The sequence below is a fragment of the Melopsittacus undulatus genome, chromosome 4 (genome assembly GCF_012275295.1).
Source record: "Melopsittacus undulatus isolate bMelUnd1 chromosome 4, bMelUnd1.mat.Z, whole genome shotgun sequence".
Lineage (NCBI taxonomy): Eukaryota > Metazoa > Chordata > Aves > Psittaciformes > Psittaculidae > Melopsittacus > Melopsittacus undulatus.
Window position 1 is genome coordinate 47,836,985 of NC_047530.1, and position 27,426 is coordinate 47,864,410.

Here is a 27,426-nt window from a genome sequence, read left to right on the forward strand (position 1 = left end):
TTGCTGTGTGCTTGACTCTACAACCTTAAATATTCCTTTTAATATTGGTTTGAGGGGGAAGGGGCAAAAGCTGTATAAAGTGATATATCCATTGGCAGATAGTGAAGAGCCTCTTCATCAGCTCATGTTGCTTAAGCATCTGTTAATTAGGGAGAAAGAAAGACAAATTCTGTCCTGGCCTCTGACTGGATCCTGAGCCATGAACATGACTCTGCGGGCAGGAGAGCTGCTGTGCGTGCTCTGGCTCACACCCTGTGGCTGCAGAGATCTCCCCAGCAGCTGCCTTTGTGCTGGTCAAAAACCAGATTTGAACTGTTAAACCCTTTTCTCTTTCGTTTGTTTGTGGTTTCAGTAGGAGGTGCTGCTCTGCTGAAGAGTGCTGCTCTTCATTAGCATTGGGTGTGCTGCTGGTCAGACCTACTGCAGCATGGCAGGGAAAGACTTGCCTGCAGTACGGTGTGCAGGTGAATACAATGCCTGGGAGCTGTTGGTCCATAGTTCTATCATGTTCAGAGTCATTATAGAGAATACCTTTTACATCCAACCAGCTACAATATGAAATGCTTATTCCATACATACTCTGTAATGCAGAACTAGAGGCTAATTCCTGTTCCACATTTACCTTTCACTTCATGTAAGGGTAGGCCTCCTGCATCTTGTTCCCTGTCTATAACAGTTCCTTCAAGTTTTTGGGTGGCTGGTTTTCTGTTTTGGGGTGTGTGTTTTGTCTGTTCTGTGATATCTTTGGTGCTGTCTGTCCCCACTCTTGCAACCACAGCTCTGCTTTTAGTTTTATGAAATATTTTTAAACCTACTTAGAACAAGCCTCTCAGCATATTTCCTTTGTTCATGTTCACTCATATCTGAGTTCCCTTCTGGAGCCAGAAATGCTAAAGCCCAACAAGAGTGAGCCAGAAATGTGAAGAATGTCTCAACATCTTTTTCTGTTTGGGAGAAAATGAATTGTTTAACAGACCCCATGTCTCCAACAAGCTGTATTACATTTAATCTTTATCTTGCCACTGCAACGTCCAGCTACAAATGTATATATTATTTGTCTTCTGGGTAATGATGGCTTTTTAACAACATATTAGTTAAAACTGTTTCTAAACATAAGCTATTTTCCAGGGCAAATAGAGATCTGGAAGAAGGAGAAGGTCGGTATGTTAAGCAGTTTGATTTTACCAATAGCTCATAATAAAATCATGAGTGTGAAAAACTGAAAGACAGAGGAAAACTGGGGCCTCAATGAGTGCTCTCTGTGTGCTTGTTTCTCTCTGTTTATATTTTTGTTGTGGCTGAAATCCTGTCCTGCTGATGTCACTGGGAATTTTGCCACTGGATTTCACTAGTAATTTACAGCACATTTAGACTTTTACATTGTGTTCTTCTAAACACAAACAAAGGCTCTGGGCTTCATGCAGCTCTTGGCAGAGAAGAGAACAGCAGATCTCACTGAGCAGAGCTCATCCTCGTGAGCAACCCTATGGTTTTCATGGAGCTGGGACAGGACTGAATGTGTTTAGTTTAGCTTTCATTGATATGCTGAAGGCCCAGGCAAGATTCTTTGACCATCAGGGCACTGATGTCCTCTTGGAGTTGTGCTATGGGAAGCAAAAGGTTAGCATCACAGCCCCAGCTGTCAGAAATGGGCGCCCATGTTTTTGTTACCAGCATTGCATGAGCTTTGAGTTTGAAAACTTGCTCACAGAGTGGCAACTGCTGAGCTGGTGGCTGGGTTGTGAGCCAGACAGGTGTGATGAGGTAAGCTATCAGGAGTACAGTCTTCATGTGGTGTGAGGAAAAGGAGACCAGGCTACAGGGCTCTGGGAGCTTTCTGAAAATGAAATTTGGGCAAAACCTGACTAGATATGGAAAAAAATGTCAGGCATGTCATTTAAAAAATGAACTCAAAACCAGCAGCTCACATAATCTGCCTGATCAGACCTATGGTTTACCCAGGCCAAAAATCTAAGGTTTCTGTGGCAGTGTTATTGCTGACCACAAACATTCAGACATTTGAAAATCAAGTTTTATGTCCTTTACTTTCACCTTATGGGTTTTGAATTTCTAGGTATCCAGGTTTCTCTTCTGCAACCATGAAGGCAAAAATTATCCTTTCAAAAGAAACGCTGTGAGTTCTCCTAACAGTGGAACCTAAAAGCTGCATCCTCATGCGACTCACAACAGGACTGTGAGCACTGCGTGCGTGGAGTCAGGTGATGGCTGCCTTTTGTATTGGATGGGGATTGATAGAGTAATCTATTTTAAAGATTCTTGCTGCTCATCACAATCATTGACTTTGTTTTGCCGCAGCTTGCACCTGCAGAATGAGCCAAGGGATCACGGTGCTTTGTGCATGGGGAGAACTGTGTTTCCTTGAGCAGTGTTTCTGACCATACCTGTCCTGAATGTGTTCTTGTGATGCCCACTTCAGTGGTTCTGCTCTTCTGTATGAGCCCAGCTCTTTCCTTGTTGACAGTGACTAAATGGCAGAGCAGAGAGGCTGTTGTGGTGGCCTCTGTTAATAATGTGATTAAAGTCTACAATGAAAGAGGCCCATGTAGCATAACACAGGTTTTTTTCTTATTTGACAGGCATATATGAGCCCGTTGCATGATTCTTCATTGGTACGCATCCTTGATTAAATTTGCTATCGGGAAGTGAATTTAATGCCTTTGCAAATGGAGACCCAAGCAGGAGCAGAGCGTGGCTCTGAGGGTCTTGTCAGTTCAAATTGATTGCTGAGTTCTGGAATTGGAGCAATGCAGTAACTGAAAAATTAATCCATTAAAATGGAACATTGTTTGGCTCCTAAAAAAATGCCAACAGCCTGATACTCTCAAATCTTTACTGACAAATAGACAATGAGTTTTTTCTCTATTAGAAGACAATGTTGCATGCCTCAGGGCTGAATGCGCAGAGAATGAACAAGGTCTTGTGCAGAAGGACTCATTTTTGTAATAAATCATGGATCCATCACTATCGCCACTACAGAACGCTTAGAACCTCCAAAATACAAGTCTGCATTGTAAGCTGAAGGTCATTCTTGAACTTCTCTAAAAAACCAGGTCAGGCTTCAACAGCAGCATGAGGAGTTACATATAAGTCACCCTGTTAAATGTTAGTTTGGTTGTTGGTTTACAGACAAGTGGCATTTTTGGACTGGAACAGGCTAACTCTCAACCAGCAAGTCCTGTCAAGAGCCTTTCTATGTGATGTTCCAAAGCTAGTGTGAGGAAGAGCTCCAGGAGCAGCATGGTATCCCAGCTGGCACAAAGGCAGGAGTGTGGCTTCCTGAGGCCAGTCTGCCACCTGGCTCTGTCTGCAGGATGTGCTGTGCTTCCCACCTGCGTGGTGCAGCCATCTGTGAGAAGCTGTAGCTGCATCTATCTGGTAATTAACATGGGGAGAGAGAAGAGAGTTGATGAGGAATTGGGTAATATTCAAAATCCTTTCTGCCTGAGCAAGATCTACTTACAGAAGCATGTTGGGGAAAAATCTTTCCTTGCTGGAAAGTGGGGAGAGATTCCTGCCTCCTGCTGTGGGGCTGGGTTTGTCCTTGGTGGCAGTGTGAAATGTCCCCTTGTCTTCCTGGCTCAGCTGCACACGTGCACAGTATTTCTGCAGAATGTGAATGTTGGCTCGTGGCAAACCCACACTATTTTATTCTTAATCTTCTAATCCTGGTTTAAAGCTCTAACTCTCGAGGATGAATGATTAAAAAGGCAATCCAACTTCCTTTCTCTAGCCTTAGCAAAAAGCCCTTGCAGCATGATCTTGAAGGCAAAGAAAATGAGCCCCAATCTTAATATAATTAAGCATTTTAATGCTTTGGGTGAGCAGTGCCCAGTCCTCAGTGCTACCTGACCTCTGCGCACCTCTTGGGTAACTAGTCCACTGGGTAACTCGGGTAACTGCTGACTATGTTAGCAGCTTATGAGGTTTAAAGTTGCTTTCTCCTCCGTGAAATTATCTGTGGCAGCATCTGTCACTCTAGACAGTTGTGATTCACTGGGAGAAAAAGGCTGAATGTAGGTCACTTGAGTTCAGAGGGAATAGATTAGCACATCAGAACAGGAGGCGCATATGTTGCATCTGTTCAGACAGTGTAAGTGGAGGAGTGGGAATAGAGGTACAATTTATGTGACCGATATGTTTAATGAAGACTTAGACCACCCTCATCCGAACTGTTTTACTGGCTTCATAGCTCTACCAGGCAATCAGGAGGATATTATTTGTCTTAATTCAGAATACTATATGTCAGTATGTCATGATACAGGTACTATAAATCAAGGTTCAGGTAATGCCAAATACTGCATGTCAGTCTGTCATGATACAGGTGCTATAAATCAAGGTTTAGGAAATGCCTAAATGACCACTGAGCATCTAGCACTTAGAAGACAAATAACAAAACATTGCTCATTTTTCTTCTTTATTTTAACAATTCAAAATCACTTGGAGACCAGGGCATACAAAGACTAGGATATTTTTCCCCAGGAAAAAAAAAATGCAGCTTCCCATAGTGCCTTTTTTATTCTAAAGGACCTCAAAACACACTTTTACAAACTGTGTATATATAATCTTTAGCAGAGCAGTATTCCTATATACAGCAACTAACCTAGATGGCTTTTGCTAAGGAGGTTTGCCGTGTGATACTAAACAGATGTCTGAATGCAGACAGCTTCATGTCCATGTGACCATCATTTCTCTGTACAAATCCTTCATTTCCAGAGGCTACCCTTTGGGATCTCTTTCTGACAATGCTGCTGTTTTGGTGTGGGTACAAGCACGAATTGCCTAGTCCCTTAGGTATTCAAATAGTGTACTGTCATGTCTGTCTTCTTCTTGATGCCAGATGTTATCATGCATATTTACGGATGGAGAGAGGTGTGCTTGGAAAACAAGTACTGTTTCAGGAACAACCAATCCCCACAGGCCTCACACTCCTCTCTCAAGCTGGTATTCAGTAATTTTGAAAACCATTCCATCACTGTTTTCCAGGGTTTTCCTCCACATTGTTTTTCTCCTGGAGAAAAATATGAAAGAGTAAAGGTTTCTATCAACAAAAATGGCAGTGTTCCTGTCACAACAAAATTTGTCAAATAGGGTATAAATAGCTCAAACTCCAGGGTATGAGATGAAGATCAAATGAATGTAGAAGCCAGATGTATATGTATCTGGACATGCGGATGTTTATACAAAATCAATGTATATGCATGTCATAAATATATTAAAACCAAGAATGTTCATAGTTTTCCAGTTCTGTATAACGGACATCTGTGTGCATTAGACTTCAAACTGAGGAAAGGAATAGGCCTTGTCAACTGCTTCACTTCAGCTAGGGTCTAGATTTCCTCAGAGCTGTTTGTAAGAAAATGCCCTCAGGCATCTATCTTTGAAATCCTTTTGGCTTCCACTGCTTTGCTTTACTCAAGACTCCCCAAAACAAAAGACTAGAAGGATGCTCCAGGGCGTCATGTCCCCTCCCTGTAGTTATGGGCAATGTCTTCCTGCCTCTGGGCTGCTGAGCTAGAGAACTTTGTAGGATCCAGCCTTTGCTAACTGCTCAAGGTCTGTTCAGGATTAAATAGCTGGGTCAAAGATGGACATACTTTATAGAAGTCATCTGCTATATGTTATATCTATATATACTATATGTGTCTTGGCCAGCAGTAAAGCATGATAACTGCTAGTATTCTACACCTGTCACACATGAGGTTGTATAATAAATTCCAGCTTCTCAGGTTATTATTCTACAATTAGTATACACCAGGACTGTACTCAGAGGGAAATCCAAGTTGGCATGATTTATGTATGGATTGCTAATCTGCATGGGGGTGGAGAGAGTTTAGTTCGTACTAAAGCCAGTCACTGCATGTGGAAGTGACTTGTTTGCATGCAGTCTGATGTTGAGCTCATATAACCTGCATGGCAGCCTGTACCCCATACTCCCCAGGGCTGCTGTCTGCAAAATGAATGCAACTGATGTGTGCTGTGGTGCTGGTGCTTGTGCACTGTGTGCTACTTACTTTTGGCTGTTCCCCAGCTGTCAGCCCATGTTCCTATACATAGACCTGGGTATAGTGATCCAGATGTGCTTCCTGGAAGCATCTCTTCCCTCCTGTAGACAAGGACATGCAGGATAAGGGTAAATATAACAAGAAGGAAGCTTCTTCATTAGCTTCACTAAAAAGATGGCTAAGTAGCATCATTAAGCAGAGGCCACTTGGCTTCCTCAGAAGCAAGGCTGTAATTCTTACATGTGAAAGCAAGGAGCTGGGACTGTGGCAGGACAGACACCACCTTTCTGTATGCTGAGAAATTGGATGTGGGGAGTGGTGTGTGAAGCTATCAGAGAACCGCTGTTCAAGAGGTACTAACTTAATTGCTTTTGGGTTTGGGTTTGTTTTTCTTTTTGCTGCTCCCCCTTGTAAAGTTCCATCACACGGTTCTCCTCTCCTGCGTTGCCTGCTTTCCTCCCCAAAACTTCCGAAATACCAGCTTGTCAAACCACGGCAAGTCTACTTGAAACTTACCGGTCAAGCCTTGTCTGTCAACACTCTGCTGTGACCTATAAGTCAGGAATATCCTGTTTCTAAACTCTCCACACTAACAATCCATGTCTGTTTGTGACAGACATCATAAGAGAGTGTGATGTTCACCTCATCCGGGATGTAAGCAGTAATATGGAAAATGCTGTGCCACCTTCCATGTCTCTTGGAAGAGGCTCTGAAAGTAGCATCCAAAATTGATGAGTAGGGGGAGAACATTGCTGTGGAAACCAGACACAGAAAAATAATTGCATCTCCTTTCTTGCCTTATGCAGAATTTCTACCTTTTCAGGCCAGATGCTTGAGAACATTCTCCCTGTCAACAGCTCAATGCCTGGAAAAACTGAGGAAGGAAGAGAAGAACAAAATAAAGTATTTGGTGAAATCCTGTGATTTCCCAGCCATGAGGCAGGGATAGAGAGAAAGTTTCTTGGGCCTAAAACAAAAGAGAGCAGAGATGCAGTCTTGCAGAGCTGGCGGTTATCTCCGCATGCACAGAAGACAATAAATGCCAGGAGACAGTGGAAAAGAATAGGGAGGTGTCGAGGCACCTTGGGCAAGCAGCAGGCTTTCCCTGCTTCTCACTCCCACCATCCCCTGCAAACACAGCTCTTTCACAGGGCCTGGAGGAACCCTGAGCTGGTAACCATGGCCTTTTCCCAGAGGACATTGAAAATAGCCTCTGCTGGGGGCTCACCACTGGTCTCTCCTGCTCAGTTTGGAACTGGCAGCATGTCTCGAGATTGTCCAGTGTTGATGGCAGTAGAAAAACTCTTATGCCCTGTTAGCTGCTTGTGGGAGCTGATCAATTCAAGTAGCTTTACTGCTTCCATTGTGTTACTCCAGTTTGTGCAAGATACAAACCAAACATTCAGAGCGGCCTCTGAGCTCCTCTGTCAGCACTTGCACTTCTTGAAGAACAGATATGGTTCTATTTAACTGTGGTAGTTTTTATTAACATTTCATAGCAGAAGTTCCATAAGAGCATGGTTCCTAAACCACATTTACAATTAATTTACACAGTTAAACAAAGCATGAATAAAATAAGCCCTGTGCTGTCAGGCACAGCTTTTCTATTAAAGTCTTTTGAGTAGTTTTCCAGAGAAGTATACAGACTATTTCATGAGACATAACAAGAGCTTTGTGTGCACTGGGATTCCTAAACCCAACTGGAAATGCAACACACCCTCTAAAACAAATCCTCTTGGCAACAGGCCTTCAAGAAATGCTATCTTGCATATTCAACCCATCAAGAACAGCTTGCTCCTTGGGAGTTGTTGCTGCTCTCAGCTGTGCTCTGTGCCATGCATAGCCCATCCATGTACCAGCATATGGGTCACAGAGCTGAGCAGCACCTATCTCTTAACATTCCCAAGCACTGCCCCACTGCACAGCACCACCACATCTGATTGTTAGTAATGATGCTGTGTGTTCTTGTCTTCTCTGGGACTTGCCTTCATGTCTCTGGAACAGCACTGTGGAGCAAGTGGAGTGAGCCCATGGAGCAAAATGTCATAGGGTGCAGCCCCAGTGGCTCCCCTGTGTTTTACAGAGGTGACTGAGCCCTGATCTTTGCTATGAGGGAAGAGGATTTGCTCAGTCAGCAATCCAATGGGCTGAAGCTGGCATTAAACCAGTTCAGTAGGGAAATGTCTGCTGAGAGCAGGGTGGACTTGAAGGACTGGTGGGAGGGAGGTGCTAGCAGGGCTGGGGTGATGGCACTGGCAGTATTTGTGGCTGTGGCAGCAGGATGAATTGAAGATGGCCTTAACAGGGAGGAAGGTTTGGCAAGGTTGTTACTCCCTGGCTTGTTTTGTGTCTATATTCATCAATTAGACCTTCCTGGTTGGTCAGTTCTTCCAGCTAAAGATACTCACTGAGGATGGTTTGTGATTGCATATCTGTTCTGGAGTTTGACAGAGCTGACATGATCATGAAAAGGAGCTTAAACCAAAAGAGAAGCTTGGCAGTCCCCTGCTCCATTTGTTGTATTAGCTCTAAACTTTTGTGAGAAAGATATGCCAGAGCTGCAAAGTATATGTCCTGTCATACAAAACTGCTGTTGGACTAATTTTACAGTGAGTGTAAAATGGTTAATTACACTTGCCTTTGGAAGTTTTGCACACCTTACTCCAGTAAGTAATGATTCCTCCTGACCCCTGCAGTATGGCTATCCCTTTTTCACTTGCCCAGGCCTGCTGCTACAAAAAGGTATCTTAGGACCCTAAAGTCCCCAGCTGCTCTGGTTTAGTGTGGCTGTTTGCAAGATACTGGAGCTGGGTGCCTGTGTCCAATGACAGACAGTGAAAATGCACAGAGGTGAGTGGCACTGTCGGTATTATAGCCTTGCTATTTCACAAGTGATAAGGACTGGAGGAGTATCACAGTGCTAGTTGAAAAATGAGGCCCTCAAGTTTTCATAGATGTGCGTGGCATTAGTTCCTTTCTGTTAATCCCTTGCTTACACAGTTAATTTCACTACTTGAGTTGTTTCTGGTCTCTTGAACCATGTCAAAACACAAATAAGAAGGTGCTTTCAACAGCAGAAGAGGATCTTAGTCCATTCTGTTACTGAAAAGGAGTTTTAGACACTCACATTTCTAGTGCCTATTTATTTCTGCTTTCATGTAGCAATTTTCTTTTTGGTCTATCACAGTGCATCAGTCAGAAGGAACTGGGCTTTTCTGTTCCCATAACTCCCACTTGTAGTTCCAGCCTCAGGCATGGAGGTATATGGTGTGTAGCTAAATGAAGAATTTATGGGTATGGACTGTCCCGCTCATGTGATAAAAGACTTGACCCTGCATTCAGCTATACATGCTGTGTCTTTAATATGCCTGAAGGTCATATGTGTTTATATTGACCTCCTCCTGAAGTGACAGGTGTCAATGTGAAAGGAGAGGAGAAAGGGGGTGGATGTCAGTCTCCCTCCTCAGAGGATTTGGCAGGGGACTGACTACTTATTTCTTAGAGAACCTGTGCTGCTTCTGTCAAGTATGTTTTGAATTAATAATGATAGATGTCCCATAGCCGACCATCTATATTCTAGGAAAAGAATCTGATAAAGCAAGTCAGTCCTTAAAGGTAAGTTTTATATTCGCTTTGCCAGGCTTGTTTCTCTCTGGGCTCCATTCGTGATGCTGTTTGCTCTCTTCCCTTAATCTGGCATTGCTGTTGTGTGGTTTATAATGAGCTATAGTATCTAGGACTTTTCTGAGGAGCTGCTACCTTGCTGTTCCTGCCATGCTTTGTATTAACACCGACATGATGAACTGTAGAGGTCTATGGTGCCCTTACTAAAATGGTATTTATTGTTTTCAGATGTGGGGTTTTTTTTCTGTGTGTTAGATAATTTTGAATTCTAATGCTGTTTCCAAACATGTCTGACATTTTTGCTGAATTTCTGATGGATATGACAAGCATGCTGTCTCAATATCCAAAGTACTTATGAAAATACTATATAACACTGGATCTAGAAGAGCAAAACCCTAAGGCCGGCTCTCACGATAGCCCTTCTGTTCTGACAGTGAACAGCTAGCAATTCTGCCCTGACAGTGACTTTCCAACCAGTTACACTCATTCTGCAGTAGTTTCATCTAGACTACTATTTCTCCACCTTGCTAATGATAATATCTTACCAGTCTCTATCAAAAACCTTGCCAAAGTCCTGATGTGTTTGTCTCCTGCTCCTCCACACCCTTAAGACTGATTACTCCATGGCAGGAGAAAATTAGGTTGGTCTGACATGATGTGCTCTTTGACAAATCTCAGTTGGCTCCTATTTATTACCTTGTTATCTTCTTGGTGCTCACAGATTGATATTTGATTGCTTGCTGATTAGCTGTCTTTCTGGAAGCTGAAGCTAGGCTCTCTGAGCTATCATCCCCTGAATCCTCCCTTCTCCCTGTTTGAACAGAGCACAAATTGATACTGGCTGAGATAAAAGTGAGAATTGTTCTTAACTGGCAATTAATTTCCAATGCTCTTTCCACTTTATAAATCTGATGTAGAAATAACGTGTGAACTGTAGCATCTAGAGAAATTACCCCTAAAAGTTCAAGTTTAGGTGTGTCATGGCCCTGAGGACCCTAATAGACCTTCCTGTCCCTGCCCACTCCTTGAGGCTCCCCCAGCCCTGCCCAGGACCCCAGGGGCTCTCAGCTCTCCACAACCCTGTGCTGCCCAGCCATGTGCCCTGCCCTGATGCCTCCCCAGCTGCCCTACTCCTGTCTGGTGTGTAGGATGATCCCTGGCTGCCAAGTCCTGCCCTGAGCCCTGCTGTGGGGAGGTACAAAAGTAATTATTTTCCTCCTTGTACTGAAAACTAGACTTTCGAGGGAGAGTCTAGGCAGCAGGCTGTGAAATCAGCTGTATGGGGTAAACCCGTATGCAGCAGCTTGGCTGTGCAGCAGTTGAATAAACTTCTTTGTGTTGAAAGTAGTGGTGCACTTTTTCTTTTTTAACTGTGAAAGGTCATTTCCCTCATTCTTGTATGCAGGAAAGGGACACCTGAGAGTCAATCGGACCTTGGCTGCATCAGGCATAATGTTATGGGCCACTTTTTTTTCTGCCTCACTGTATTAATCTTCTCTCCAAATGGAATAGTCCTAACCTTTACTTCGTCTTCACTCTCCAGTAGCTTCCTTCCAAAGACCAGCTTGGCAAAACTTGCACTCTGGCCGTGGCTGCTGAGCTGTCATTAATTTTTGTATCAAAGTGTTTGCAGCGTTTCTGCAGGAGTTCTCTGCTTTCAGGTTGCTGTTTCCCATCTCGGCAGACTGAGTTCAGAGCTTCATTGAGATGTCCATGGGGACAGTCAGATCTGTAACCCAAGAGGTCACGGTTCGTTTGAAATCCATCAGTATACATGAGTAATTGAATTTGTATCTTCTAATGTTCATTATCTTGCACTTCTCTACACTGAATTCATTTGCCATAATCTTACTCAACTGCCTGGCTCTCCTATGCCTGTCTGCACTGCAGGGTAGCCCTTCCTGAAAAAAGGTGCAGAGATGTTTCTTCTTCTAAGCTTTCTTCTGCTTAAGGAATTTCCCATGGTGCTGGATCTCTTGAATTGTTTCCTAACCCACTGAGGTGGCTCATCCAAAACCCTGTGTGATACTGGGGACCACTGCCTGGTCTCTTGCCCTCTAAAATTCCTAAAAGGAGCCTTATAGTAGAAGGAGAAATGTGATTGAGTCTAGTATTAGAGGGCTATTTTACAGAGAATGATCTCAAGATCTGGGGATTATCCAGTGCTTTGGATGAGATGTGAATGTACCAGAATCCATCTTTCCCAGCAGTTTTAGGGAGTTCCATCCAGCACTTCGTTGTACAAAAAGCTGGTAGCACTTTATGGCTTCTTCGTGATTTGGTTTATCAAATAAACCATAGACAATATGTTATACTTTTACTATAGAAACAATCATGATTGCTTTAGAAGCCAGTATTTTGCAGTTTCTAGTTTCTTTCCAGCCAGAATCTTGTATCTAAGAGTTCAGCATGGGCTACAGCTGTGCCTGTCCTCCCTGCTGGTGGCCCTAGTGAATGGTCTTCAGGGGCTGGCATTGCACTGAGTCTGTGGCCTAGGGAAGCTAACAGAAAATTAGGAGAAAAGAGAGATGGCTCAAGTGGTTTAGCTCTTGTGTGGGACTGGGGACAGTCACATGCAGCTTCCAGCTTTATCATGGACTTCTGTGGGAGTGGACAAAGCTGGGCAAGGCACAGCAGAGAACCTGTGAAATCAGCTCTCTATATGTTTGTATGTGATAGTGATTGCCGAAAGAGATGTTTCTTCTGAGAAAGACTGAAGCTGTTTTTCTTCAAAATACCATGTTTCTGCCACATTGGCTGAAAGTTGCTTTCAAACCTGTGCTGCCTGGAAGGGTTTCCAAGTGGCTGCGATCTTGCACATTCTGTGCGACAAGTGCTAAAGTGAATTTGGCTCTACCTACATTATCAGGAGCAGCAGGTTTCATCCCAAGCTCAGTCAGTAAGGATAGTGAGGCCTGTGATTTTCCTTGGAGAGGGCAATTATAGCACTACATCTATAGTGCTTATTTCCTGCTTTCCTTCCCAAGCTTTTGCCTGTCCTGCCTTCCCTTTTACCTTAGCCACTTCCAGAGGTGTGGAAAACAAGCTGCTTTAGTGTCTGTGTGTCTGAATATATTACCTGTGTCTAAACATGAGTTGGGTGTTCTCCCTAATGCTCTGATGGTTGTTTCTGCTCTAGATGACAAGGGCTCCCCAGAGAGAGAAGAACAGCAAGAGAGGTTTTGATGAGAAGGCTTACTTGTCTTCAAAGCTGCTGAAGGCTGGAGAAGACCCCTACCGCCAGCATGCTTTTAATCAGCTAGAGAGTGACAAACTTGGCAGTGATCGGCCCATTAGGGACACCAGGCACTACAGGTACCGTGCAACCCTTGCTCCAGGCAGTGGCTGCTGCTTGGTGTGGGGAGGCCACTGCCCCCTCCCATATTGTTCTGCAATGTTGACAAAGGATGGTTGGGGGTTTTCTTCATCAGTATTGATCTGTTTCTTTCCTGGATTTCATGGTTTAACCATGCCAAGTGCAAGGTCCTACACCTGGGTCAGAGCAATCCCAGGCAAAAAGGAAATTCAGAGCAGCCCTGTGGAGAAGGACTTGGGGGTGTTGGTCGATGAGTAACTGAACATGAGCTGGCCTCAGTGTGCGCTCACAGCCCAGAAAGCAAACCGTATCTTGGGCTGCATCAAAAGGAGCATGACCAGAAGGTCAAAGGAGGTGATTCTGCTCCTCTACTCTGCTCTCGTGAGACCTCACTTGGAGTATTGTGTGCAGTTCTGGTGTCCTCAACATAAAAAGGACATGGAACTGTTGGAACAAGTCCAGAGGAGGGCCATGAGGATGATCAGGGGACTGGAGCACCTCCCATCTGAAGACAGGCTGAGAAAGTTGGGGCTGTTGAGCGTGGAGAAGAGAAGGCTGCGTGGAGACCTTCAGCTGAAAGAGATTCATAGGACTAGGGTGGAAAAGACCTCTGTGATCAACAAGTCCATCGTTTACCCCAGGACTGCTAAGTCCACCACTAAACCAGGGCCTCACCTACATGTTTTTTGAACACTGCCATGGATGGTGATTCTACCACTTGCCTAGGAGGGAAGCCTGTTCCGGGGAAGTGGTGGAATCACTGTCCCTGGAAGTGTTAGACTGGTTTGAGGAAACGCCATCTATGTGTCACGGATAGACCTGGCTCTCCATTTAAGGAGTGGGTGGATCAATAGGTCCCTAATATGTCACTTTTTCTTCAGGCACCTAAGCAAAGGTTGGCATACTTTACTACACATCCTACAAGCTCCTCTGACCTAGCACGTAGCTAGGTTTTGATCCAAAGCAAAGAAAGGGTCCACTTTCAAGCACAAACTTTGTCCTTGTCCTCTGTGATGCTGTAATAATGCTGAGTTTTTCAGAAGACTTCCCCAAATAACATATACACCAGCCTTTTCTGCTTTTCCACTTCCTGATGCCTAACACATTTTATATGCATTACCTCATGGAGCTGTTTTAAAACAATAATAATAAATGTGGTATGTCTCCTGTCTGGTCTCAGGTTTTCCACTTTATTCTTCATCAAGGTTTCTTTATATGTGTTAAAATTGCTGAAAGACACTGCAGTCCACTTAAAATCTTGCAATGAAAGAGTCATAAGCCAGTAGGATTGAATGTGATGATAAGAATAGTAACAGGTTAGTAATAGCCGTAAAAGAAGAGTAAGCAAATGTGAAAGTACAGGTAGCGGTTGTAAGAACTAAATTGTATTTCCCCCAAGGATGGGTTCAGTCTATGCTATGCGTGGCCTTAAGCTGTTAAACACATTAGGCCACAATTTCAGTTGCTCTTCATTGGGCAGACAATTAGTGCACACTGACGTCTGTCTGACAGTGGCTTGAAGCTAAGAAGACAGACACTCTGTCTTCTTAGAGAGGACAGAGGAGCAGATCTCTGTCTGGAGAGAGAGATCTGGAGGAGCAGATCAGCCCAAATCTGCCATTCTTAGTATCTGCCACAGCTGGGTCCAGGGTTCACATCTGTGAGATGTTCTCCCCAAGTGTTTGTTCTCTACAGGGTATATGCAGCCCTGGTGCAACCAATCCTTGATTCTGAGTATGGGAATGAGTGTAGGCACCTAACATTACACTGTCAGATGAAAAGGTGAGAGGAATTGCTTTCCATTGCCAGCTGAGGTATTAGTGTTGAACTTCTACAACTTCTTGATGCAAATCACAGCACTAGACAGTGTTTACCTTTCTGTTAAGCCCAATGTCCAAAGAATTTGAAGTGCTTTATACAGTGATGCCTTTGTGTGCTAGCTCCATGCATCCTTAGCGTGTACATGCCCTATGCATGAATAAACAAGATTTTACATGAATTGCAGATGAATCCAGGGACTAGAGCCCAAGATGTAGAAACTTTGTTCCCCACAAAACCCCATATGCCCCCCTAAGCATGCAGCATTTGAGTTTAGGTATCACAGACTCCAAACTTTGACTTTCATCAAGTACAGTTCTTTTAAAGTTCTGCCAGCCTTGGTGCAGGAGCTGCTAAGGCCTCCCTTGCTGCAGCTCGACTGTGCTGTTTCTGATTTTAGCATACTACACTCTTCTCCGTTAGAAGCTCTAGGTACATTGCTGCATTGGCTGCATTTGGCTGATGTCTTACACTTCTGCTCCTCTGTGTTGCAGGTGCACTTCTGTACGTTATGACACAGACTTGCCAGCTACCAGTCTCATCATCACCTTCCACAATGAGGCGCGCTCTACCCTGCTCCGCACAGTGAAGAGGTGAGTTCAGCAAGGGTGCTGGGCACAAATGATGGTGTCTGGAAGGGCACTGGTAGAGGGCTAGGATTTTTACAGCAGTTAGCCAAGCAGGGTGGCTGCAGTTCCCCAAGTGCATGTGGTCTGCCTTAGAGTTGGCCTACTAGGACAGGTCAGGGGCTTGGATTGGCACTGTGGGTGTATCTTCAAAGACAGGATATCTGCAGTTAGCCACTATATAGCCTCTATGGGGAGAACCGTTGGTAGCAGAAAAGGGGCTGCTGGGCCTGCATCCACAGGTGGAAATAGAGCTTGGATTGGAAGAGTGAGGGGGAGCCAAAGGGGACACAGTGTGTTGCTAGTTGTAGCTAAGGAATGGGGCTTGGTAGGGAGTGTGTTCCATAAACAGGAATAAGCAGCCTGCTCCCTGCTAGGGCACATGTTACAGGAGCTGGGGCTGGCTCAGTGAGGCAGCTCACAAGTCTTTCAGGCAGAAGGTGATGAACTTCAAGTCTCATGGGGACTGAGCCCTTGTTGTCTGAGCAGTTGCTGCTAAGCGGTTGCTGCAACTCATGGTCCACCAGATGCTCCCTGGGCTTTGCACACAGACTTTGCCGAACCTGAAAGACACTTGCTATCTTGTACCTGTGTCTCCTCATATCTGAGGCGAATCTAACCGAGTAAATAGGTGGCATAGGGCATGTCAGCATCCCCAGGTAGACAGAAGAATGCAGTTATCTGTACCAGAAAGCAATGTCCCAGGTGCTCCTTCACCCTCCCCCACTTCCATCATCCCTGCAGAACCTGTGAAGGTTCTTTTCATTTTAGTTTTTACAGACAAAAATGCTATCTGCCCTCTCTGACTTTTTAGATCATTTCTCAAAGGGTCTCTAAAGCCTGCAAGTGGGCCCAGAACAGCCTGTGGAGGCTGAAGGAAGAGTGAATTGTCCTGGTAGAAGGTTGAGCTGACGCTATCACTAACAAATGCATTATTCATCATCACTACTTCTTCCCCTGACATATCCTGTGGGCTTAGAGAAATGTGCTTCGTGAATAAATAACAGGTTTTTCCAAGTTGGCCTTATGGCTACAAGGCTGGGTTTCTGTCTGCCGCGTTTGGTGCTGCTGTGCTTCCAGAGACCTCTATATACTGCATTAACACATTTTGCCTTTTTACCTCTATCATTTCCTTTTCATTTGAACCGTAAAATGAGTTCTACAGAGCCAATGATCAGAAAATGAACAGATTTGTTTGGAACCACAGTGCTGCTAGGGCAACGGGAGGAGATTTCTGCCAATGACAGCAAAGGTCAGACAGTAAACAGGTGTTCAGAAACCATGGTAGTAGGATCCTTAAGAAAATCTCAGGGCACCCAATCAAATAGTCAGATGCCAGTTAAGATGATATTCAGAGCAGCAGTAATGCATAGAGAGAGAGACTGATACCCGGATCCTATGGAGGTGAGGTGTACTAATGAGCAGATGAGTGTTGCTGATGCATTAAGATATTGCTTGCTCAAAGTAAGGTCAACTAGAGTAGGTTGCCTTTGCCTATGCCTGATCATTTTTTAGTATCTGCAAGAATGGAGACTCTGCAATCTCTCTGAGCATTCTCTTCTCAAGGCTAAACAACCCCATTTCTCTCAACTTCACCTCATGCATCTGATGCTCCAGACTCTTGTCTTAGTGGTTGCTCACTGGACCTGCTTCAGCATGTCCCACTTTTTCTTGTCCTGGGAAGCCCTGAATGGACGCAGCTTTCAAGATGTGCTATTACCAGTTTCTCAGATGTGGTCTCCTGCAACCCAGAGCCCCCCAAAAAGACCTTGAAAAATGGATGACCCATCTTTCCAGATTGGTCCCTGCAGTCCTGCTGCCACTGAAGGAGTGCTGTTGGGAGGAACTGGCTGCATTCTGCTGTGAATGGTGGGGTGGATGGCATTTCCTCCCAGGCCTCTGGTTACAGCTGGACTCCTCTTTACAAGATGGTTTATAGCCAGTGCATGTGATTGTTTTACTCCTTGATTACATCAAATGTCAGAAGTATCTATGATTTATCCCTGCCTGACAAGGGATCCCAAAGGATGAATTCTTCTTGGGCTTTAGAGTATTTTCAGTGTCACACAACCAAGCCTCAGCTAGCAGCCTTGTCTTTGAGGCACCATGCAGAGGTGAAGGCTCAGGTCATGGCTGTAGTGATAGAAGAGGCATAAAACTAAGTCTCCCTTGTATGTTGACACCGATGTTACAGAGGGAGCTGAAGATTTCACGGTAGTCTTCAAGACCTCTTCTGTAACCTGAGAGTCCTGTCTTTCAGCAAAACACATTTGAATGCCAGGCTGAGTTACTGTTGTGTATGTAATTACTGCTCAATTCACATACACAGACAATGCACCAAATACTGTGTAATTAGTTTGGGGTAAGACAGCTATCAAAGGGACTGTTCTGTTCTATTTGGTTTTATGACCTGGCTGTGTGTCTGCAGAGAACCATAGTGATATTAAGCAACAGGAGGCATAAAATTGCACTGCCTTCTTACCTGCTGACTAGTCAGGCTTGCAGCTAGTCATTATTTCTATATCCATAAGAGGTTTCTTAAACCAGGTAGGGCATGATTACTTAGATAATTAGAATTGAACATTTGAGATGCATCTGGTGAAAGTTAAATATGATTCCTGTTGTTATGGGCCTCTTCCCAAGTTTGGTTATCGTAATTATGCTAAGGGAATGCTGTAAGAAGTGGGGGTGGAAGAGGCCAACTGAAGGAAATAAGCAGCACTAAGAGCAAAATATTCTATGGCTGAAAACCTTTAAGAGGCCCAATCTTTAGAGGTGAGCAGAATATGTACTACCAGTTGAAGTTTTCATATCTGAGATCTTTGCAAGCATGGCTATTGAGTGCCTAAATTTTGGCATTCAAACATCATCGGTAAAACACTGGGAAGTTCTTAGAAGAAATATATGAAAAGGGTACTGTTATTGAACTTATGTAAAATTAAAACTCTGAGAGCCTGTATGTGCTCCCCTGAGTCAGATACTGTCTTACTGTGTTATTCTGACAGCTCTGCAAGGTAACTCAGCTAAGTGGTAATGCTGGTCTTGGGAAGTGACTCATGGGTGAGACTTCTGCATCACTGTTCATTTCAGTATGATCTAAACACAGCAGCTGTAGGGGCCAGACCCTGATCTGCAGACCCTTCTTGCTAACCCCCACCTGCTTGTATGCACACAAAGGCTCACATAAGCACCTCTGGCAGCTCAGCAGTTGCCAAGCTCTCCCTTCTGCCCCTGAGATCTCTGCTGCTGGATAGAAGGAATAGGAGTGATGTGCTGCTGTTGCTACTTGAGGATGGGAGAGATGTTTGTGTATGAGGGAGAGGGAAAAAATAGAGTAGTGACTCTGTGGAGAAATAAATCCTTCTTCCAGCATCCTGTCACTTGTCTCTCCTGGTCTCCAGAGGCAGCATGTGCTGCGTGCCTGCCTGCTGCTGTGGGCTCCAGCCCTCTTCCTCCTCTGCCCTAGGCAAGGGCATCAGGACCTGCTGCCCAGCCTGAAAGCTGCCAAAGGACCAGGCCAGCACACCAATAGGCCATGCTGACCCAGATCCTATGGCCCCATGCAGGGAGTCATTCAGACTATTCATTTATTTTCAGTGTAGTGGGAGACAACTGGTTAAATATATCCAGCAAGAGAGTAAGAAGGAGAGTAGGGAAAAACAAAAAGGAATGGGCTATCCACCAGAACCTGTAAATATGCCAGTTCAAATGGCTTGTTGCTGGCATCTTTGGTCCTGCAGGAGAAGTGTGTCAGTCAAGAGCTGCTTGCCTGCATGATAACTTTTCCTCAGCAGGACATCTGTCACTATTAACACCAGTTACTCGCTTGGCATCCTGCTCTTCTTCAGAAATAACTGTCAATCAAAAGGCATTTTGTGTGATTGATGTTTGTCTGATTAGTTATTAAGCAATACAATCACTTCTGCTGCAGTGACTATTGTTGCAGAAGGGAAAATCAACTGCTTTGTTGTATGGTCCCTTTCTTCTTGTTATTTTTTATTTCAGTAAGTATTGCAGGGACTGTTTGGTTTTGGTGCAAATGCGAAGGTGAATAATTAGGCTTTAGGTCAATGGACTTGAACAGCTGTCAGTGTCTATGCAGGCAGCCTGTACAAATTCTAATTAAAAGGATGCTGTCATAGTGCTAGAGCATTTGGTATAGCAACTCATTACAATCACAACTTAAATAATGGCAAAAGAGGAGATTATTATAGAGCAAGGGAAAAAAAAGGTGCTTCTCTGCTAACATTGGAATGTAGGAGATTATCTGTGAGCTGATGAGGAATGGACGTATTAGCAGAGGAGAGAAACTCATTGGCAATGCTGACATGGTGTCATGCAACAGTGTAAGGACACTGATACTGTGAGAAAAGGCAAGGAGTAGGGAATCCATGGGATCAGGGGAGAACAATCTGTTTCTGCTGTAAAAGGCAATTGTCATTTGGACTTTTGAATTCTAATAGCATTCTGTGCCTAATAGTAATGGATTGTCATGCCAGTCTCTGCATCTCACTGAAGTGAGATGCTAGGATTACTATGTTCCTTGTTAAAAAGACAAGCAAGACAAAGTGGGAAGAAGATTAAGTACCTTTCCCTGGGATCCACAGCAAATTATTGCAGAGCTGAGAGAAGAGCTGGGCATTGAACAATTAGCTGTGAACTCCTTGAGGAGTGTTTTCTCTCTACTGGGGACTTGGTGGACAGGTGAGGAAGAGAGAATGAAGTGTTTGCTTTCTTTTCTTCCCTGGTTATGTTGGGTTGGAAGACCTGCAACTTGTGGAGAGAATGTGAGCATTGCCAATAGTCAAGTTAGTGGGAGAAGGTGTAGAACACTGTTTTACAGCCATAATGCTGCAGGATGCAGCCTGTCTGGATTGGTTATGTTTTGTATTGAGTTTGCACAGACAAGCATTTCAGTGCAGGCCAGCCTTGTCTGTAAAATATGTAGATGATGGCTATGCTGGGGGAAGCTGCAGTTATATCTGCAAAGAGGGATAGCACCCACTTTCCACCCCACCATGCTGGAATAACCAGAAAAGCATGAGCCAAGAGAAACAAATGAGGTTCAGCTTTGAAAAATGCAAGTTCAGTCATCTGCGGACATACAAACCCAAAATACAAATACTCTCAGAGATGTATGAAGCAGCAGAAATCTGAAATAGAGTGGGATGTGATACTGAGCAGTCAGGATTTTGCTGTATGAAACAGCAGAAAACTCATCCAAACTGAAGAAACTTTTGTATGCAAAGCCATCAATGATGCATCTTAGCAAGATGGTAATTTATTTCTCTACAGCTCCATTCCTGGGAGTATGGCATTATTCTTTTTGTCTGTTTCCTGTGGAAAACAAAACATGCAAAAAGCCAACAAGTTTTCTCCAGAATTGCTCAAAATTAGAAGAGCAGTTGCCACTGAAATGAGATGGGTTGCTAGGACTAGGAGGACAATGTTTACCTCTGTTTTTCATATTAAAGTTTGAATAGCTGTTGCCTTGGGGTGCCTAAGTGTTACTGAGCAGTCCTGTTGAAGGTAATGAGGACTTGCCTGTGCATAGAGGCATTGGAGGAGGTTTGAATGGGAATATTCTGTGTGACTGTGGTAAAGCCAGAGGACGGACTTGAAGAAGGTAATGGAAAATTAGTTCAAGCATTTTAAAGAAATGAGAGGTACAAAAAGGTCAGGGTCAAATCGCTCTGACTCCAGGGTACCAGAGCGGGTTAACCTCTGAGGATGTGTAGAACTCTGTGCAGAGCCTGGCAGGTGGGAGTTCTATCAGTCCTACATTGTCATTATGGCAGCTCACAAAGATAGTCTTTTTCCTCCCTGGGTCCTGCAGCGTCCTGAACCGCACCCCTCCCAGCCTCATCCAGGAGATCATCTTGGTAGATGACTTCAGCTCAGATCGTAAGTATGGACCTATTTCTGTCACACTTATTTCTTACCTTCTGTTTTTCCTGGTTTTGCTCTGTTCAGTCCTCCACCTACACAGAGATTCCCTCTTGTCTGTATGCAAGAGAAAAAGAGCAGGAAGTTTTTCTGTGTTCAGTTTACATCCATGCATGGCAGAGGCCAGAGCTTCTTCACCTTTTTTTCTTTCCATTGGGTCTGTCCTTTCTTTCAGCTTGGCAGTTTTGACCAGGTTGCCAGAGATCTTTGTGTAGTTTCAGTATGCATCATTCTATGAGCTGTGTAGTGCAGATATGTATATAACAATGGTGTACATGAGCAGAGTGGGTAATTACAAACCAAGAGTGAGCAAGTGTAGGCAATGGAGCCTACAGAAAATTGCTGCCTGTAGTTCTGTAGGCAAACTGGGGTGAGACTGCCTGCCTCTGTGATACTAGCTGTCCCTATGGGAGGCCATGGAAGCATTAATGCTTTTGACAGCACCATACCTTCTCCTGCAGTTTGGATCAGGGATGGAGTGTCATCTGCATGAATCCCACCAGACCTGCAGACTGGAGGCTATGGACTCTTTCCATCTGTACAGTTGCTCTTGCTCCCAACTGTTGTGTAGTAGTGGTGAGGTGGTGGGGACAGAAGACTTCTTGCTTCTATCATGGTATGCGCTAGACTCAAAGACAATCTAGTTGTGTGCTACTTATAATAATTGATAATTACTCCTTCAGAACACTTTACAGATAGCTGAGAATGCCCACCTTGACCTGCTGAGGTAAGGAAGCATTGCTCTTACTAAATGCTTATGTAGCTTTGGCAGATTAAAAAATAAACAAAATCTAAAGTGGATGCTGACATTATGGATTTAAGTTTCTGAGGGCCTGGAAGTGTGACTTGGGGAATGGCTGAGCTGTGCCCAGCTGTTGGATGTTCCTGAGCACTTCCAACAAATAACCACAAGTGTTCCACATTTAGTACCTAAAAACTCAGTTCTCAATGGCCAAAGGTTCCAGATCAACACTGATGGATTTTTGGTACCAGAAACTCCAATTTAGGCTTGTAGGAAAATAGAAGGGTTTTCAAAAAGCTTTATCCCATGACAACTCTCATTTTTTCACTAGCAGCTGGATGTGTGTGGATGCAGCTACTCCTCTGAGGTACCTGCATGGAGGTACTTTAGAACATATTTGAGGTCTGACACCTTGCTTTAATACTCATCTCAGTCTCTCCAAAGATGCAGAGAGTCTGTCAGCTCTGGCAAGTAGTTACAGTTAGAGTGATGTGCTCCCTTAGAGTCATTCACCAGTTAGAGGTGAATGACTTAATATGGATTCTCATACCTGAAGCTGTGACTTGGCCAAGATGAGTGTTTTGCCTTCCCTTGTAGCAGATATCCAGCAAAATCTTCATGCTCTGTAATTAAAGCACCTTCCACTTCACTTGGATGATGCAGCGGCTGCCAAGGTGCCCACAAAGAACAGTTTTTCAGATTGCACATATCCTTGAGAGTGGAAATGCTTGTGCAGGAACATGCCAAGAGATGCAATTTGCATTCAGTCTGCAGGAGAATGACAGTGGGAAAGGGGGGTTAGTGAGATATGAAAGGAACACAGAATAAATATGGAAGCTGGGGTGAACTTGGTGGGATAAGAAAAAAGAGCAAGTTAGAAATTGTTATTCCTATGACCTCTGCTAGGGCAGGAATAGAGAGAGGATATTAGAGAACTAAAGACTCAGAGTTCATTGGTAAGCTGGGCCAGAGCCAGGAGCTGTTCCTTCCCATCATCTTTCCTGGGCAATATAAATGTGGGATGCCGCAAGCTGCCATCACAGCCCTTGGTTAGGCATCCATGTATTAAAGTAATGGTGTCTCCAAGGAAGTGGGTCACATCTCTGTGGTCTTTATCAAATAAATTCAAGCAGAAACTGCCCCCAGAATAAATGGTGGGAAATGCCCCAGTGAGCTGTTGAAGGCAGAGAGCAGCTGAGATAACTTGATATGACAGGACATTCTTTTACTTAGCACTTTGGCGATTTGCAGCCCAGGCTCCCTGCAGTCCCTCCACTTTATCAGTGCTTGGTGCCATGTTGCCAGCACATGTCCCATTGTTCTTGTGAAATGCTGAGTGCAGGAGGGCAAAAGCCTGGCTGCTCAGAGTATCTGGAAGCACGGGCTCAGCTGTCCAAGGAGGGCAGCAAGCAAGCAGTGCTCTTCTGTGTGCTCTTTAGACAACAGGATTAAGGACATCAGGCTGATTAATGTGATGTTAAGTGAAAGCAGAATTTCCCCTCCTGCAGAGAAGCAGGAGAACAGTTAATCTGAGCTCTCTGTTGAAGCTAAATAATTCATGTATGTGTGCCAAATGTGGGTTTTTTTGCCTTCCTTAAGCTGAGGACTGCCAGCTCCTTACCAAGATCCCAAAGGTCAAGTGTCTACGAAACACCCGGCGAGAAGGTGAGTGTGGAAAGCTTTGTAAGTACGAAGATTGTGCAGGTTCTCCCACATGGCCCCATTTGCTTGCCCACTGCTTATATGTTGTTTCTTATGGTTACAGCTTGTTTTTTCAGTATAAGGATTTGTTATTCTAGTTTGGAGGCTCTGTGGAGGGAGAACCTGGCTTATCAACTCGCAGGCTTCAGGGCTGTCATTTCATACTTCAAGTAATAAGAAGTGGTGTCCAGAGGCCATGGCTAGAACAACAACTACATTTTCAGATCTTTATAAATTTAGATGCAGATATAAATCTTGTCCTTTCAAACTCAGAATTTAACAAGCCATCTAGGAGATGTGGGAAAAGGAAAAACAATCATATATATGTCATAAAGAGATACAGTTACAGGGATTTATTTCTCTTGTATCTCCTATGTGCATATATGATAACTCTGACTTTCTGAGCTGCTCTTTAGTTTGACTCACATGTTCCTGTGTGATGTACTCTAGGTTACCCTGCTCTTGCAGGGGGGTTGGACTAGATGATCTTTTGAGGTCCCTTCCAACCCTTGAGATTCTATGATTTTGTGATTCTGTGCTGACTTATGTCTAAAATTGTCGGTGCACAGCAGGCCTGGAGCAAGGATCTGGAAGGGGAGACAGGAATCGTTGTTTAGTTCACAAAGAACATCTCAGGTAGTGGGATGGCCTGTAAGAAAGTAAGAAGACATCTGAGAGCCAAGTTGACATCTCTGACTCCAGGGCAGAATAAATGGGAAAAACAAATGGGAATAAAGCAGATAAACAGTAAGAAAGGCAACAGAATAGAGCTTGGTCCTATGGAAGTGGTGAGAGAAACAGTAGGGTGTTCTAATGGGAGAGACACTGAGAGGGCAGCAACAAGGTACCAGTGGTGAGGACTGGAAGGGGGTTATCGTCACAGGAGGAACCAGATGGAAACTCAGTGACATGGACAGAAGTGACAGGCGAAGTCATTGTTGGTGTGCTGCTCTTCCCCTGTGATGGCTGCACACAATATTTTCTCTGAAGGACTCTCAGCTGTTTCCCTTCCTAACCCTCCTGCTCCTCTATGTCCTTTAATTACTGTAGGGCTGATTCGTTCTCGTGTGCGAGGAGCTGAAGTGGCTACTGCTGACATCCTCACCTTCTTGGACAGTCACTGTGAAGTCAACAGTGAGTGGCTGCAGCCGATGCTTCAAAGAGTAAAAGAGGTGAGGACCATGTCCCTCCCTGGGATGGATGGAACTGGCCTGCCTTGTGCTGGTGGATCCTCTGCCCTCACATGCCACCAGCAGTACTGGTGAAGAGGAAAGCTTGCCCAGATATTCCTCAGGCAGGCTTTTGCAGAGTAAGGTACAGCCTGAGCTAGATGGGCAAGAGATCCCGGGTGGGCTTCTGTATTCATCTGCCAGTGTGGCAGGGCAGGAGGTGCTGAGTGATGGGATGCAATGGTGAATGCTTGAACCACTGCAGTGCACCAGCAGGTGACATGAGGTACTGTGCTTCCCAGTCCTGTTAACCTGTACATAGGATAGCCACTTTGGCAGCACATACTGTGCAACTTTTCCATGGTTGCCATCTTCCCCCTTGCTCCTGGACCTTCCCCTCTGCCTTGTCACTGCCAAAATCTTTCTTCCATTAATGCTTCCACTGAGCTGCCAACACATCCCACCTGCATGTAGGCAGCTTTCTATCACAGAGGAGCTGCCTATGAGTGCAGGGATGTCCCTTTGCTGGTTCACTTCGCAAAGGATTGATGGGAGGCTGGAAGACTAAATAGGAGACAGGAATGTTGACAGCTGTCACCCTGACTGCACTGAGAGCTGGAGGGGCAGGCATACAGTTCTGCTGTAAGAGCAGACCGGGGAGAGATGATGGGAGAAGTCACAGCCATGCTTGCAAATGGCTGAGATTTATCCCCTCCTCTGAAAGGAAAATGACATGGGTTAATATGCTCCAGGATAAGAGGTGGAGGCTTTAATGCCTTGTATTCATGTCTGGTTGGTGTAATATGAAAGAGTGGAAGAAGGTGAAACTTCAGGATTGAAGACTTAAAAGCTTCTGCTTTTTAATCCTGCTCAATAAATCCTCCATGTCAGAAGCCCATAAATGTTTATTTTACTACTGCTCTTTAAGTCAAGCTGCAGAAAGAGCAGTGTAGGGGTCCCTAAGCAGAAAGGACCTCTTTAGTTTCTTCAGGGAAGGATCTGAGATGCAAAAGCTTGGGTGCTAACTCCAGTATTATTTAGCGAGTAAATTTCAAGTCAGGCTATTTTTGACCTACTTCCTATATTTCTGCCATGCACCTTAATTCAGCTTTCAGTCTTGTGCTACTCAGTCCTTGTGTCAGCTGTTTGGATCGGTGTCTGGAGCACAGGGTGGGTGCTCAGGTTGGGCAGACTAGAGGGAATGGAGCACCAGGGGGGCCCAGGCTGGGCAGACATACTCCAGCTGTACAGCCATCCCAACATAGAGGGGAAGAAGCTGTGACCTAGGATGTGCCATACTGGCCAAATGTGCTATAGCAGGAAGAACCAAAGCAAAGCACAAAGTGAAGGTTTAATAGGAAAGACACAGAGCTGGCAGCTGCCTGATAACAAGATGCTGTTTCTGGCATTGCCAGCTCTCTGTTTTGTCGCATATATGAGTTATCACAAGACTGTCTTTAATGCCCTGTCTCATGATGTTGAAAAATTGTTATAATCTCAACTCCTACTTACTAAAAGGATTGCAAAGGAAAACTGTAAATTTCTATACACCTAATGGCAATAAAGTATTCCAAATATCTTAATATTAAAATAACTTTTTCAATGTGCATTATGATTCTTATGTATGAGGTCTTGATTCATAATACTTGTTCAGAAGATGCTTTATTAGGGGCTTAATAATTTCGAGGCTTATTATAATTTTATTATCATTATAATAATTTATTAACATTTATTTATCATTACTTTATTATTACTCATTATTGATGATACTTCAAGGATGGCTGACCAGAAGATATGCTGTCAGTAGATATCAAAAGCAAACACAAGACATTTGGGACAATTATTCATGCCCTGTGACTTGGGCAAGAAATAGCTGTTTCTTAGCAGCAGTCCTGGCTGTTGGTGTCCCAGGCTCCATTCCCCACATCCATGGCATGCAGTTGGCTAGTACTGCCACGTTTGGATATCGTGGTCATGGATCCCTTGCTCAGCTACCAGAACTGTACTGGAGAAGCCAGACAGAGATTTACATGTGCAGCTTTGTGTTTTCTGATCTCTTGCAGCTTTGCTAGACATTCAAGGAAAAACAGATTCAGTTTTTTTCCCTTTCTTTCTCTCCCTCAGGATTATACCCGGGTGGTGAGTCCGATCATTGATGTTATCAGCCTGGATAATTTTGCCTACCTGGCAGCATCAGCGGACCTAAGGGGAGGTGGGTACCATGAGTGGCTTCTGTAAGTTAGGCCTGAGGGATGGTGCCTGAAAACTAATTGATGTTCTCTTCAGCTTTCCAATAAAACAGAGTGATGGTCTTTCCTTGTGGATTCTCTGTCCTCTTTTACCTGCCACTGCAACAGCCTTGCAGTTGTTCCTGTGGTCACCCACACTAACTGGTACATTTCTTCCTCTTCTATGGCTGAGGATAGCTGCTACGCTGCTTGCCTGATAAAGGCTACGCATT

At 44.4% G+C, this 27,426-nt stretch overlaps 1 protein-coding gene across 1 annotated transcript in view; it reads left to right on the top strand.

Moving 5' to 3' along the window:
* Positions 1-27,426, top strand: part of GALNT16 (polypeptide N-acetylgalactosaminyltransferase 16) — a 71,054-nt gene that overhangs the window by 21,308 nt on the left and 22,320 nt on the right. The window contains exons 2-7 of the mRNA XM_005149243.3: positions 12,787-12,962; positions 15,276-15,374; positions 21,244-21,311; positions 23,695-23,760; positions 24,847-24,968; positions 27,090-27,177. Coding sequence (XP_005149300.1) covers positions 12,787-12,962; positions 15,276-15,374; positions 21,244-21,311; positions 23,695-23,760; positions 24,847-24,968; positions 27,090-27,177 — 619 coding nt within the window. The remainder of the gene's footprint in view (positions 1-12,786; positions 12,963-15,275; positions 15,375-21,243; positions 21,312-23,694; positions 23,761-24,846; positions 24,969-27,089; positions 27,178-27,426) is intronic.